This window comes from Oncorhynchus mykiss, chromosome 2, assembly GCF_057628025.1.
Source record: "Oncorhynchus mykiss isolate SJ-2025 chromosome 2, ASM5762802v1, whole genome shotgun sequence".
NCBI lineage: Eukaryota > Metazoa > Chordata > Actinopteri > Salmoniformes > Salmonidae > Oncorhynchus > Oncorhynchus mykiss.
Window position 1 is genome coordinate 84,407,767 of NC_143023.1, and position 16,226 is coordinate 84,423,992.

At 42.3% G+C, this 16,226-nt stretch overlaps 1 protein-coding gene across 50 annotated transcripts in view; it reads left to right on the plus strand.

The window, feature by feature from the left end:
• LOC110498015 (protein-methionine sulfoxide oxidase mical3a) overlaps positions 1–16,226 on the plus strand; it is a 146,324-nt gene that overhangs the window by 105,281 nt on the left and 24,817 nt on the right. For 13 of the 50 annotated variants that reach the window (XM_090210303.1, XM_090210297.1, XM_090210352.1 and 10 more), the window contains 8 exons: positions 2,496–2,691; positions 4,239–4,495; positions 4,962–5,039; positions 5,706–5,828; positions 6,280–6,342; positions 6,974–7,018; positions 12,068–12,142; positions 13,600–13,799. In XM_090210303.1, the coding sequence (XP_090066429.1) occupies positions 2,496–2,691; positions 4,239–4,495; positions 4,962–5,039; positions 5,706–5,828; positions 6,280–6,342; positions 6,974–7,018; positions 12,068–12,142; positions 13,600–13,799 (1,037 nt within the window). The remainder of the gene's footprint in view (positions 1–2,495; positions 2,692–4,238; positions 4,496–4,961; positions 5,040–5,705; positions 5,829–6,279; positions 6,343–6,973; positions 7,019–12,067; positions 12,143–13,599; positions 13,800–16,226) is intronic. The other 37 variants (XM_090210525.1, XM_090210572.1, XM_090210567.1 and 34 more) reach the window with 13 other exon arrangements.

Consider the following 16,226-nt stretch of genomic DNA (forward strand, 5'->3'; position numbering starts at 1 on the left):
GGGGAATTGCTTCCATTCAGCCACAAGCATTAGTGAGGTCAGGCACTGATGTTGGGTGATTAGGCCTGGCTCGCAGTCGGCGTTCCAATCATCCTAAAGGTGTTCGATGGGTTTGAGGTCAGAGCTCTGTTCAGGCCAGTTAAGTTCTTCCACACCGATCTCAACAAACCATTTCTGTATGGACCTTGCTTTGTGAACTGGGGCATTGTCATGGTGAAACTGGAAAGGGCCTTCCCCAAACTGTTGCCACAAAGTTAGAAGCACAGAATCATCTAGAATGTCTTTGTATGCTGTAGCATTAGGATTTCCCTTCACTGGATATAATGGGCCTAGCCTGAAGCATGAAAAACAGCCCCAGACCATTATTCATCCTCCACCAAACTTACAGTTGGCACTATGCATTCAGGCATGTAGGGTTTGCCTGGCATCAGCCAAACATAGTTTCCTTACGTCGGACTGCCAGTTGGGCAATGCACAATTGGCCCAGTGTTGTTAGGGTTTGGTCGGGGTAGGCCATCATTGTAAATAAGAATTTGTTCTTAACTGACTTGCCTAATTAAATACAGGTTAAATAAAACAATTATGGTGAAGCGTGATTCATCAGTCCAGAGAACACTTTTCCTCTGCTTCAGAGTCCAATTGCGGTGAGCTTTACACCACTCCAGCCAACGCTGTGATCTTGGGCTTGTGTGCGGCTGCTCGGCCATTGAAACCCATTTCATGAAGCTCCCAACGGACAGTTCTTGTGCTGACGTTGCTTCCAGAGGCAGTTTGGAACATGGTAGTGTTGCAACCTAGCACAGACGATATTTACACGCTACGCGCTTCAGCATTCGGCAGTCCTGTTCTGTGAGCTTCTGTGGCCTACCACTTTGCTGCTCATCTGTTATTGCTCCCAGAAATTCCTACTTCACAATAACAGCACTTACAGTTGACTGGGGCAGCTCTAGCATGGAAGAAATTTGACCAACTGACTTGTAGGAAAGGTGACATCCTATGACGGTGCCACATTGAAAGTCACTGAGCTCTTCATTAAGGCCATTCTACTGACAGTGTTTGGCTATGGAGATTGCATGGCCATGCGCTCGATTTTATACACTTGTCAGCAACGGGTGTGGCTGAAATAGCCAAATAGCCAAATCCACTTATTTAAAGGGTGTCCACATCATTTTGTTTATATAGTTTCTATTAATGGCTAACATTGATCATTTCATAACACATGCTAACCTGTGGTAATCCCTATCTTTAAAACTGAGGTTAGTCGAATAGAATTCATTGGCTCATGAATTTATTGTCTCATGAGACTGTGATGCAGGCTCTATTGACTTCTAAATGTCCCTCTGTGATACTAGAGTTCTGCATTCTTCAGTTTCACTAATCTGACAAACTGTCACCACATGCGCCATCGCATGAAAACAAATGAAATATCACACTCTGCCTCACCAAACCATGCTTTAGTGAGGGTTGCATGCGGCCATTGCTTACAACACATTTTCTGTTGGTAAGTTTCTCTCACCTTATTTTAAGCTAAATTTATCATTTTAAAGAACACATTTTTAAGTGTTGCCGTGCCCTATGCAAGTGGATGATCTCATCTCAAATTTAGACTGATTCTACTAGACCAGGAATGGGCAACTTTGATGGGGGTTGGAGCCACAAAAAATCTGAACTCATCATGAGGGAATGCGATCCAGGTCTGCGTACCCACATCCATATCCATCCTGCAATTCTACACATTTTGTCATGGGGTGGAGAGAAATGTTAGCCGTTTTTAAGCTAATTTACTGCAATTCAATGCATTTTGCCCTGACTAATGCCATATTAATATGATATCTGAGTGAAAGTGAAAACAAAGTCAATGTGGGCCCCCCAGTCGGTAAATTGACCATGTTTACTACAACAGGGTACGGATTTGGGACACTAGTTGCCCATCCCTGTATTAGACTGTCAGTTTTAAGACTTGCTAGGAAGGATGGGAAAAGGCAAAGTAGTACCAGCCTTATGTTATATAATACATATATATTATAATGTCTATAATAAATCTATTATATTTGTGAGCTACTGTAGGAAAAACAATGAATGCAATAAATTATTAGAATGACTGTGTGGTTTTGTCTGTTTGTCCTAGAATCTAAAGACATGTGTATACAAACATAACAATGGCTCAAACATGACACACATCAGTTCATACAAAATTAGTACTCAACTATAGTCATGGAAGAAACATAGATGGAAACGTGATTCTGGAAAGATGTGGTTGCTAGAATGTTATACAGTAGGTACAGTATACTGGTATACTGCACTTGGAGATAAGGATAGCCCCAATTTGAATGATTCCCAAGCCTGCCTAGTGTCTACACCTTGCATGGCTCTTACACTGCTGTATCCCTCCAGCTCCTCTCCTCAATCATGCTACCCATCTGATTCTTAGAAAGCCTGTCTTGTTTTCTTTCTCCGACAACCGTCCGCCCTCGCCCCTCCACGATCCACCCAAGTCCCAGAGGTCAACGGGCTGCAGGAGCCCAGCCTGCCTAAGCGTCTGCGGGGCACGCCGGAGCGCATCGAGCTGGAGAACTACCGTCTCTCTCTACAGCGGGAGGAAGATCTGGAGGAGGTGCCCGAGGAGACGCTGGCTGAACACAACCTGAGCAGCGTGCTGGACAAGGACAAGCACGCAGAGCTGGGCTCCAGGTAAGACAGAGGGACAGTCAGCTCTGCGAGGGCATGGCTAGTGGGAGCAACTGTTGAATCTCACCAGTTTAGGCCTATGTTTTATTTTATTTCACCTTTATTTAACCAGGTAGGCTAGTTGAGAACAAGTTCTCATTTACAACTGCGACCTGGCCAAGATGAAGCAAAGCAGTGTGAACAGACAACACAGAGTTACACATGGAGTAAACAATAAACAAGTCAATAACAAATAAAAAAAGAGTCTATATACATTGTGTGCAAAAGGCATGAGGAGGTAGGCGAGTAATTACAATTTAGCAGATTAACACTGGAGTGATAAATGATCAGATGGTCATGTGCACTGTAGAGATACTGGTGTGCAGAAAAGTAAATAAATAAAAACAGTATGGGGATGAGGTAGGTAAATTGGGTGGGCTATTTACCGATGGACTATGTACAGCTGCAGCGATCGGTTAGCTGCTCAGATAGCAGATGTTTGAAGTTGATGAGGGAGATAAAAGTCTCCAACTTCAGCGATTTTTGCAAATCGTTCCAGTCACAGGCAGCAGAGAACTGGAAGGTAAGGCGGCCAAATGAGGTGTTGGCTTTAGGGATGATCAGTGAGATACACCTGCTGGAGCGCGTGCTACGGGTGGGTGTTGCCATCGTGACCAGTGAACTGAGATAAGGCGGAGCTTTACCTAGCATGGACTTGTAGATGACCTGGAGCCAGTGGGTCTGGCGACGAATATGTAGCGAGGACCAGCCGACTAGAGCATACAGGTTGCAGTGGTGGGTGGTATAAGGTGCTTTAGTAACAAAACGGAGGGCACTGTGATAAACTGCATCCAGTTTGCTGAGTAGAGTACTGGAAGCTATTTTGTAGATGACATCGCCGAAGTCGAGGATCGGTAGGATAGTCAGTTTTACTAGGGTAAGTTTGGCGGCGTGAGTGAAGGAGGCTTTGTTGCGGAATAGAAAGCCGACTCTAGATTTGATTTTGGATTGGAGATGTTTGATATGAGTCTGGAAGGAGAGTTTACAGTCTAGCCAGACACCTATTCTAGGTCGGAACCATCCAGGGTGGTGATGCTAGTCGGTCGTGCAGGTGCAGGCAGCGAACGGTTTAAATTTGGCATTTGGTTTTACTAGCGTTTAAGAGCAGTTGGAGGCCACGGAAGGAGTGTTGTATGGCATTGAAGCTTGTTTGGTTAGGTTAGATAGCACAGTGTCCAAGGAAGGGCCAGAAGTATACAGAATGGTGTCGTCTGCGTAGAGGTGGATCAGCGAATCGCCCTCAGCAAGAGCAACATCATTGATATATACAGAGAGAAGAGTCGGCCCGAGAATTGAACCCTGTGGCACCCCATAGAGACTGCCAGAGGACCGGACAACATGCCCTCCGATTTGTATTGTAATGCACACAAACTGTGGCTGATGCTTAAATTATAATTTAATATTGCATGCTGGCATGTCAGTGCTTGTAAAGTATTGGATATATACGGTGCCAGTAAGTGTTGGTGTGTGTGTGTATATATCCTCTCCCTGCCTCTCTTGCACTCCTACAGCAGCTCTGAGTCTGACATGGAGGAGGAGGACCAGGAGGATGAGGACCATGAGGAGGAGGAGCAGCAGGAGCCCCCCAGCCCCTCAGACCTGGGAGGGGTACCCTGGAAAGAGGCTGTGGAGATCCATGCTAAGCTGAAGACCGACAGCGACCCAGGGGCCGGGGGAGAGGACAGGGCTCAAATTGTTAGAGACCTAAAGGTGGAGGAGGAGGAGGAAGATGATGAAGAGGAGGACGATGAGGAGGAATCGAGTGATGGTAAAATAGTTTTTTATTTTTTATTACGTGACAATTTAAAGTTTACAAAGTGTGTCTACTGTATGTCGTTATCTACAGGTTCAGTTTTCAGATGTCCTGTTTGGAGTGCTGATATTCTGTCATGAAATAAAAAAAATAAAAAATTATGATATGTGCGATTTGGAATGTAGCAGACCTGTCTAGTCACTCAGTCAGTGGGTTCTACAGTAAACTGGTGTCAGTGTTTTCCCTATGATGTCTTCCTCATTTGTATGTGAACATTATGTCTTCATCTTAACTCTGACTATTGGTACTCTTATCTCTCTAAATCTGTTTTTTAAAGAAAAGTATTCCTCTTTCACCTGTCACTGTGAAGTCATTGTTTTCCTCATCTTCTCTGTGTCTCCTCCCCCCTCTCCCTGTCTGCCTGTCTGCCTGTCTGCCTGTCTGTCTGTCTGTTGTGGGGCATGTCTCCCCCTACTGGCAGAGGGGGAGTACTGCCCGTGGGAGAGGGAGCTCCAGTCAGGCGTATGGCTGGAGAACCTCAAAGATGAAGAGAATACAGGTACATTTAAAGGTAGCACCACTGCCTGCTGATGGGGTTTGCACACTTAATGACGAGTGAAGGGACATTCTCATTCATTAACTCTTGTGTTGGATTTGTTTCTTTTTACCAGGCTTTCTCCTGCAGTGTTGGGTTGGCATGGTTATGTTTGAATTGTGGAATTTTGACTGAGAAGGACGGTTATTGTTAATTCTCTGTTTTACATTCTCATGCTGAAGTATCTCTACCTGTTTTATTCTACCCCTTAACATTCTTCCTATTAACTTGTTTTCTTGCAACTTTGTTTTTGTAATAATCCACTTCTACTAAGAACATGTACAGTGTTCCTTTTTTAGTCAGTCAACAGTTTTACCATGGTAGAGACTTTGTCTTTCTGATTCATAATATTTTACTGTAAAGCTGCTACTGTTGTTCCAGGACACTATTGCATGCAGCCTCCATCTCCTTCCTGTGGTATATCATATTTCAACCGTACTGTCTCCTACTGGTCTAAAATCACCTCTATACCTTCTCTCTCTTATCCCTCTCTTTTCCCGTTCTGTCCTGTCTGTTTCCCTTGGTGTTCCTACCCCCATTGCTCAACGACTCTCTTACACTTCATACAATATGGATCTCAAATCCACACACACCAACCATATACGGTCCACCCCCTACACCTCCATACAGCCAGATACCTGCCGATCCAGCAAGTGCCGCAGCCTGTGGATCCTACAGTCATTAAGAATATCAGAGGAGTCTCCGTGCTGTCGGAGGGGCCTCCTGCCTCAGCCTCCCAGCCCTCCTCCACAGGTAACCCAGCCCAGAGGAGCTAATCCCTGGGCACACTTCCCAGGCCAGCCCCTTTGCTCCCTGACTGTGGGTCTCCTGGTTGGGGACCAGTGTCTCTCATCAGACTGGCTACTGCTGTGTGTGTCTGGGCCAGGAGGACCAACCCTTCCACACTAACCAACCTCTTGTCTATAATTATCTGTGGTTTTGATTGTCCTGCTTTCTTTTGTTGAGCATTTATGTTGTGTCTCAGTGTTGACGTTAAGGAGTCTGGGGTTGTGACCGATGGACAGAGAGACACAGGTTTCACTTGGTCTGATCAAAGGTCACCAATCACACCCCGGGTTCCTTCCTTTATTTATCCCTTTTGTTTATTCTGTCTGTTCATTTGGTTTGGCTTTGTTCTGTTATTTATTTCCCATGTGTCTGTTCTGTTAATATCCTGTCCCAACCATGTTTGTTTTAAATGTAGCCCCCGCCAACACATCCGCCCGTCATGAGGCTGTGCGAGTCTGGTTGGAGTCGGTGTCTGGAGGTAGTGCAGAGCGATATATGTGATCATTATATATGATGATCCCTATACCTTGGCTTTGCAGATCTATTCTACTCTACCTTCCTTATAGCATGGCAGCACACACAGACACACACTCACAAGCATGCATGCTGGAACTATACATCGCAAGAGACCAACACTTTACCAGTTTTCTCACCACCCAACCTCACCTCCCTGTACGTCAGATCACACTATAAAGTATCGGAGTAGAAGGAGATAAGTTATGGGGGGGGGGGGGGGGGGCTATACACCACACTCACCAGGGCTGTTGCAAGCCTATGGTGGTCTGCCTGGCGTGCATGATGTCACTAGATGGGTAATGACTTGTGTGGGTGGAGTTGTCATTTCTCTGGAATCCTTGTTTTCCTCTGATATTAACAGTGGCATGTTTCTGAGGTGGGTTGACTCCTTTTTCAAGCTTTTGGGGTGGTTTCGTTCTTGACAAACACACAAAAAAACATGCAAACTTGTAACATACTGTATAGTATATGGATCTCACAAGGACCATTTGGACAGGAGGGATACTTTTGCTTTTCCACTTCAACATGGATGCCGTTAACACCTTGTGAATTTGCAATTTCTTGATGCAAGCGTCCTCTGTTTGCATTTTCAGTAATGGATCAGTGCATGTCTGTCTCTAACCACCAATCATGTCATGGTAATATATGCTCTTCTTTTTCTTTGTTTATCTGCAAAGCCTGTTGTGTGCAAATATATGTAAATGTTATGACGTGTCTATGAACATCTTACCACACATGTATTTTTATAATTGTCCCAGAAATGGACTTCTCCTAGGCCTAGTCAAATGCTTTTCTCATTCCTGTCTCCATGCTTCATATTCGCCCAAAGGTCTTTTTCTTAAGTGTTTGTTTAGCCTTTCGTTTCTTGCCTGCCCTGAGGTCAGAGGGTTCAGATTAGACAGCTTTGAGGGAGTCTTAGACAGCTCTCTTTGGTTGAACCTAGGGCTGGTACGGTGACTGTATTACTGCCACACCTGCGGTCACGAGTCTTGATGGCAGTCAAATTCCATGTGACCGTACTCATGGTAATTAGGCTTCTCCAAGCTCTGATGCTGCTGATGGTCATTAATAACCTACCAAACTTGTTAACTGCCTGGTACCCCCGCACTATTATGTCCCTCTAATCAATCTGGCATCAATGCAAATGTATCGAAAATCTAATCAAACACTTCACTTCAACGCTCATGTTGCGCAACATTTCTAACGGCTATGCAATTGCGTGAGAAAGTGATGGCCTCTTAAAAAGAGGAGTATCCCATCCGCTTTCTATAGGCTAGGCCTACTACATTTATTTCTCAACTTTCCTAATGTTAAGAAAATATTAAGTACATTGCTTATCTTTACAACAGGAGTATAGCCTACCTGGCTGGCATGAAAATGAACCACAGGAAAGCATCCTCCATTCGCTATTTAAGTGGATAGATGACATGTATTTTTTTCCCGCTGCCCCTGTTTTGAGACAGGTGCATGATAATGGTCCAATTTTCACACACATATTATTTACTATATGTAAAGACAAGATTAAATCAAGAATGGTCTTGATGGGTGACAATATTAGTCTATCATTTGTGAATGATGCCCAGCTTAAGACAAACAGCGCATGCTGCATGTAGCCTAGCCCATAGGCTTGTGTTTTTGTTAAGGTTTGTATCACAACTAAAGTGGTCTAATAACCTCTTAAAATCAAGCACATTAATCTGCTTTACAAGCGGTGTAGAGCCTAACTGGCATACATATGCAGAGCTTGAGTTTCAAGTTTGGAGAAGATAATTTTCACCATAAAATTAATTTTCACCTTTTATAATAATCGGGCATAATCGTATTTGTGGTCACTTTTGAGAATGGTGTTTTCCTGCTAATGGAACATTTGATTATAGCCTACTGCCGTATGCACATTGCTGCGCCTATAATGTGACAGCCTAATAGTTTATCAACATTTTAGGTTAACTTCTTGATGCACCCATCCCGTTACCGGGATCATTTTCATCAACATCCGCTGAATTGCAGAGCGCCAAATTCAAATTAAATTACTAAAAATATTTACATTTCATGAAATCACAAGTGCAATATAGCAAAACACAGCTTAGCTTGTTGTTAATCCACCTGGCATGTCAGATTTCTAAAAAACTTTTTGACGAAAGCCGAATAAAATAATAATGAATAAAATGAATCGCTTACCTTTGATGATCTTCATATGTTTGCACTCACGAGACTCCCAGTTACACAATAAATGTTCCTTTTGTTCCATAAAGATTATTTTTATATCCAAAATACCTCCATTTGGTTGGCGCGTTATGTTCAGAAATCCACAGGCTCGTGCGGTCACGACCAGGCAGACGGAAGTTCTAAATAGTATCCGTAAAGTTCGTAGAAACATGTCAAAGTTTTTTTATAATCAATCCTCAGGTTGTTTTTACAATATATAATCGATAATATTTCAACCGGGACTGTAGTGCTCTTCAATAGGAGAGAGAGAGAAAATGTCTGCTCCAAGCTGTTGCACATGCAAGACACTGCTGGCACCCAGCCATACAATTCCGCGATGTGATCTTTCTCGCTCATTTTTCAAAATAAAAGCCTGAAACTGTGTCTAAAGACTGTGCACACCATGGGGAAGCCATAGGAAAGGAATCTGGTTGATATCCCTTTAAATGGAGTGAAGGCAGGCAATGGAATGAAGGCAGGCAAGAGAGCTTTCAGGAAAAACAGCACTTCCGGGTTGGATTTTCCTCAGGTTTTCGCCTGCAATATCAGTTCTGTTATACTCACCGACAATATTTTGACAGTTTTAGAAACTTTAGAGTTTTCTATCCTAATCTGTCAATTATATGCATATTCTAGATTCTGGGCCTGAGAAATAGGCAGTTTCATTTGGGTACGTTTTTCATCCAAACATCATAATCCTGCCCCCTACACTCAACAGGTTAAACGTTCTCATCTGTTGCGTCAAGCTCATTGTGTCAAACAGTTTTTTTCATGCTAGTGGTTGTATTAATTTGGAATCTATCTGACTGTTTGGAATATTTATTTCTTGCACAGAATAGAATAGGTCAACCTTTCTACTATGAGGGATAGTAGATTGACATAGGCTAGTGCTTTTGCTGTTCGTTAGGCCTACTCATCTTGTTGGCTGACGAAAAGTAAATGTGGACTGTACTTCCAATATCTTCAAAATGTGCCTTGGAATTGGATAAGGACACACAAGGTTACGTCCCCGATGTGTCCGTCTTCACTTATAGCCTGTGAGAAAGACCCGATCACGTGACTGAAAGCCATGTGAGTGAAAGGTGCTTCGGCACGCAGCGGGAGAAAGTGGCACAACGGCAACTGGCCGCTAAAGGCATTGATTTTTTTTTTAGGGGATTTTCTTTTTTGCAGCTGGGAAATTCGAGGGATTATCAATTGCTTGTCAAATTTGTGAATGAGAGACTAAAGTGTGTACAGCCTGTGCGAAAACCAAAGCTGAGCTCATGGCTTTCATGCAACTTTTTTCAAATCATCATTAGTCGCATCATGTAGCCTAGAATGTATTAAAAATCAAATCATACAGCCCAAAATTTGTATCACAACTAAAGTTACATAAATAACTCTAAATTAAGCATATAAGAGCACCTGTTTCTTTGTTAACCGTTCAACACAGAACAGCCGCATGTGCGTCCTCAAATCGTTTGGAGAAAATATCCTTTCTATTTTATTCAGCTACAGTATGTTCAATTGTATTATAAAATAATAAAATAATGCCACGGAATTCTAACGAAATCTTGTCTGCTAAATTAACTAGTGTAGCCCACAGCAATATGGCATAGCCAGATCAGGACCTAACTAACGTACAGTGGGGCAAAAAAGTATTTAGTCAGCCACCAATTGTGCAAGTTCTCCCACTTAAAAAGATGAGAGGCATGTAATTTTGATCATAGGTACACTTTAACTATGACAGACAAAATGAGAAAAGAATCCCGACAATCACATTGTAGGATTTTTAATAAATGTATTTGCAAATTATGGTGGAAAATAAGTATTTGGTCACCTACAAACAAGCAAGATTTCTGGCTCTCACAGACCTGTAACTTATTCTTTGAGGCTCCTCGTTACCTGTATTAATGGCACCTGTTTGAACTTGTTATCAGTACAAAAGAAATCTGTCCACAACCTCAAACAGTCAAGACCAAAGAGCTGTCAAAGGACACCAGAAACAAAATTGTAGACCTGCACCAGGCTGGGAAGACTGAATCTTCAAAAGGTAAGCAGCTTGGTTTGAAGAAATCAACTGTGGGAGCAATTATTAGGAAATGGAAGACATACAAGACCACTGATAATCTCCCTCGATCTGGGGCTCCACGCAAGATCTCACCCCGTGGTGTCAAAATGATCACAAGAACGGTGAGCAAAAATCCCAGAACCTAGTGAATGACCTAAAGAGCTGGGACCAAAGTAACAAAGCCTACCACCAGTAATACACTACGCCGCTAGGGACTCAAATCCTGCAGTGCCAGACGTGTCCCCCTGCTTAAGCCAGTACATGTCCAGGCCCGTCTGAAGTTTGCTAGAGAGCATTTGGATGACCCAGAAGAAGATTGGGAGAATGTCATATGGTCAGATGAAACCAAAATATAACTTTTTGGTAAAAACTCAACTTGTCGTGTTTGGAGGACAAAGAATGCTGAGTTGCATCCAAAGAACACCATACCTACTGTGAAGCATGGGGGTGGAAACATCATGCTTTGGGGCTGTTTTTCTGCAAAGGGACCAGGACGACTGATCCGTGTAAAGGAAAGAATGCGGCCATGTATCGTGAGATTTTGAGTGAAAACCTCCTTCCATCAGCAAGGGCATTGAAGATGAAACATGGCTGGGTCTTTCAGCATGACAATGATCCCAAACACACCGCCCGGGCAATGAAGGAATGGCTTCGTAAGAAGCATTTCAAGATCCTGGAGTGGCCTAGCCAGTCTCCAGATCTCAACCCCATAGAACATCTTTGGAGGGAGTTGAAAGTCTGTGTTGCCCAGCAACAGCCCCAAAACATCACTGCTCTAGAGGAGATCTGCATGGAGGAATGGGCCAAAATACCAGCAACAGTGTGTGAAAACCTTGTGAAGACTTACAGAAAACATTTGACCTCTGTCATTTCCAACAAAGGGTATATAACAAAGTATTGAGAAACTTTTGTTATTGACCAAATACTTATTTTCCACCATAATTTGCAAATAAATTCATTAAAAATCCTACAATGTGATTTTCTGGATTTTTTTTCCCTCATTTTGTCTGTCATAGTTGAAGTGTACCTATGATGAAAATTACAGGCCTCATCTTTTTAAGTGGGAGAACTTGCACAATTGGTGGCTGACTAAATACTTTTTTGCCCCACTGTAAGTACAACGCAGAGTATGCTATTCTGTTATTCTGAAATAGACTACATTTTCTTCATATCATGTTTCTTTAGACCTCTCAAAAAATAATAGATTTATTGTGATAGTGTAGGCTATATTACATGGATTTATTAAACATTTATTGAAATGTAGATATTCCAAAGTTCTGCATCAGTGGCTTGTAGGCTATGCTAAATGTGTTTTATGTTAATTAGCGGTCAATTACAAAATGTAATGACCGCCACAGCCCTAGTTGAACCAACTAAAAGCTCAGTTGGTACCCTGTTTAACTGTTTCCTCGCTCTCCTGTGCCCTCAGAGACCTGTGAGGATGAGGACCCGGAAGTAGAAGTTGGCAGCCATGATTTTGAGCCGGGCACCGAGATGGATCAGGGTATGCAACCAACCTTTTCAACATATCTACTGTTTAGTTTTCTAATTATTAATTTAATACTTGAGTGAGGTTTCACAGAATGTGTATGAACAAATGTAATTTATGAGCTATGATGACAGCAAGGGTTAAACTGGTGAGGTACATTATCGGGTTCAAAGATGTACTCGTTAGTACATTGTTAGGGCAGAGACATGAGCATCTCATCATTATATGCAGATCTCTGGTATAAGTGAGTTCACCAGGAAGTTACATCACACTTACCTCTCACCTCTCACTACAGATAAAACAATTAGCCAGATATTTCACCGGATGTATAAATTTGAAGCATCTGGTTGGCACTTCCACTCACAACCAAATATGGTGAATTACACTACCATTCAAAAGTTTGGGTCACTTAGAAATGTCCTTGTTTTTTAAAGAAAAGCAAACATTGTGTCCATTTAAAATAACATCAAATTGATCAGAAATACAGTGTAGACATTGTTAATGTTGTAAATGACTATTGTAGCTGGAAACAGCAGATTTTTTTAATGGAATATCTACATAGGCGTACAGAGGCCCATTATCAGCAACCATCACTCCTGTGTTCCAATGGCATGTTGTGTTAGCTAATCCAAGTTTATCATTTTTAAAAGGCTAATTGATCATTAGAAAACCTTTTTTGCAATTATGTTAGCACAGCTGAAAACTGTTGTGCTGATTAAATGAGCAATAAGACTGGCCTCCTTTAGATTAGTTGAGAATTTGGAGCATCAGCATTTGTTGGTTTGATTACAGGCTAAAAATGGCCAGAAACAAATAACTTTTTCCTGAAACTCGTCAGTCTATTCTTGTTCTGAGAAATGAAGGCTATTCCATGCGAGAAATTGCCAAGAAGCTGAAGATCTCATACAATGCTGTGTACTACTCCCTTCACAGAACAGCACAAACGGGCTCTAACCAGAATAGAAAGAGGAGTGGGAGGCCCCGGTGCACAACTGAGCAAGAGGACAAGTACATTAGAGTGTCTAGTTTGAGAAACAGATGCCTCATAAGTCCTCAACTGGCAGCTTCATTAAATAGTGCCAGCAAAACACCAGTCTCAACGTCCAGTGAAGAGGCGACTTTGGGATGCTGGCCTTCTAGTCAGAGTTCCTCTGTCCAGTGTCTGTGTTCTTTTGCCCATCTTAATCTTTTATTTTATTTGGCCAGTCTGAGATATGGCTTTTTCTTTGCAACTCTGCCTCGAAGGCCTGCATGCCGGAGTCGGCCTCTTCACTGTTGACGTTGAGACTGGTGTTTTGCGGGTACTATTTAATGAAGCTGCCACTGTATTTCTGATCAATTTCATGTTATTTTAATGGACAAAAAAAATAGCTTTTTCTTCAAAACAAGGACATTTGGAGTGACCCCAAACATTTGAACAGTAGTGTACATTATTGAGTTCTAAGATATACTTATTGTCTATATTATTACAGAAGACATACCCTCTGACGCCGAGGCTGAGGCTCTTCTACACCAGTCAGAGATCAGTGAAGCGTTTCCTGAAGAGGACAAGAAGTCGGAAAGTCAGGGGCTCGCCTTCAGCATTGAACAATCTAGTGTCAGTCCAGTGAAGTTAGTTGGGGAAGTTGTGCTCTTGCCAGTCAAACCACCGACTCCACAGCCTGATTCACAGGTAAGAAATGTTGGTAACACTTTACATTAAGTTGCCCTTATTACTCACAATGTAGGAGTAACATAGGCTTTACTATATAATTACATGGTTATCGTGTTGTTGCAAAATCAGTTATTACACAATTGGAACATGGAATGTGTAATTACACATTCACCTGCTGAAGGTTATTCCACATGTGTAACTTGTTGTTATTACACATTTTCTTGTTCCGCTATGTAACTGTTTTGTGATTACATGTTTGAAAGTCACCTGTGAATTACAATGTTAACAACTCAAACCAAAATCTGACCTTGTTACATGTTACTACAAGGTGCCACTACCATTGAATCCACATGTAATACCAGAGTTTATAAATAGGCTTAGACCTGTTAACAACAATTATAACAAGGAACACCCTGTCATTAACTACCAGTAATTTTCAATGTGTTTATTTTTATGTTATGACCTGGCTCAAAGGTTATACCAAATCAAGTGTAACGTTAGAACAATATAGTTACAATATAGTTACATAGGATCTACTTAATTGTCATGTACCTACCCAGACGCAAGCAACTTAATGTAACTCGAAACCCAGTAGGGTATAACCTTTATAATTACTATGTAGTTACAATGTAACAACCTTTGTAGTTGCAATGTAACAACCTTTGCGGACACTAGTCTAAACAGGAGAAATTAGGAGACAGGACAACATTAGGTATAAACCTTTTAGTTACATTGTATGTACAATCTTTAATAACCAATCATGTAATTACAATATTGTTACAAGGGATATACACTGAGTGTACGACACATTAAGAACACCTGCTCTTTCCATGACAGACTGACCAGGTGAATCCAGGTGAAAGCTATTATCCCTTAATTATGTCACTTGTTAAATCCATTTAAATTAGTGTAGCTCAGGTATTCCCAAACTGGGGTACGCGCAATCCCGTCGGTGTACGCCAAATAAAAATCTGATTGGCATAATTTTTACAAATAAATACTTACAAAAAAAAATCTTCACATTTTCAAAATATATTCCAACAGGGCTATACATTTGGGTGAGGTTTTTTTCTCGCCTGAGTAGCCTTGTTTCACTGCCAAAAATAAAATGAAACCATCAAGTGTTCAGCAAAATAACAACACAATGTCAAATACAGGTAGCCTAGTCAAATAATTAACATCCAATCACATTAACCGTTACTCTCTCGCGGGAATTCCACTAACGCTCCGTATGTAGCCAAACGTAGCTGCTGCTCATTCCGTTTGCTCTAAAATTGATAAATGGTTAAAAAAAGTAAGGCCCGGGTCCATAGAGACGCATACCAGCTCTACTGGTTGTACTGCTACTACCAGCAGTACTACACCTGGAACAGTCGTTAAGACACTAACAGCTTACAGACGGTAGGCAATTAAGGTCACAGTTATGAAAACTTAGGACACTAAAGAGGCCTTTCTACAGACTCTGAAAAACACCAAAAGAAAGATGCCTAGGGTCACTGCTCATCTGCGTGAACGTACCTTAGGCATGCTGCAAGGAGGCATGAGGACTGCAGGGCAATAAATTGCAATGTCCGTATGTCTGTACTGCGAGACGTCTAAGACAGCGCTACAGGGAGACAGGATGGACAGCTGATCGTCCTCGCAGTGGCAGACCACGTGTAACAACACTGGCACAGAATCGGTACATCCGATCATCACACCTGCGGGACAGGTACAGGATGGCAACAACAACTGCCCGAGTTACACCAGGAACGCACAATCACTCCATCAGTGCTCAGACTGTACGCAATAGGCTGAGAGAGGCTGGACTGAGGGCTTGTAGGCCTGTTGTAAGGAAGGGTCTTCACCAGACATCACCGGCAACAACGTTGCCTATGGGCACAAACCCACCGTCACTGGACCAGCCACGACTGGCAAAAAGTGCTCTTCACTGACAAGTTGCAGTTTTCTTACACCAGAGGTGATGGTCGGATCCACGTTTATCGTCGAAGGAATGAGCTAGAAGCGTATTATATGGTGAGCTACCGAGTGGCTAGGACAGGCAAGCCCCATACAATTGTGGAGGACTTGGCTGGGGCAATGCTGGGGGAAAAGGCCCAAAAAAACTATACATACAATGCCGCCATCAAACAACACTGTTTCACAACGCATCAGTGACATGGCTTTGCGTACAAGCCAGTGAATTCTATGCGTTACAGCTGCATGAGTCAGCAGATGTGGCGGGCCTGGCACATCTCCTGGTATACAGTTGAAGTCGGAAGTTTACATACACTTAGGTTGGAGTGGTTGAAACTCGTTAATAACAAACTATAGTTTTGGCAAGTTGGTTAGGACATCTACTTTGTGCATGACACAAGTGATTTTTCCAACAATTGTTTACAGACAGATTATTTCACTTATTCACTGTATGACAATTCTAGTGGGTCAGAAGTTTACATACACTAA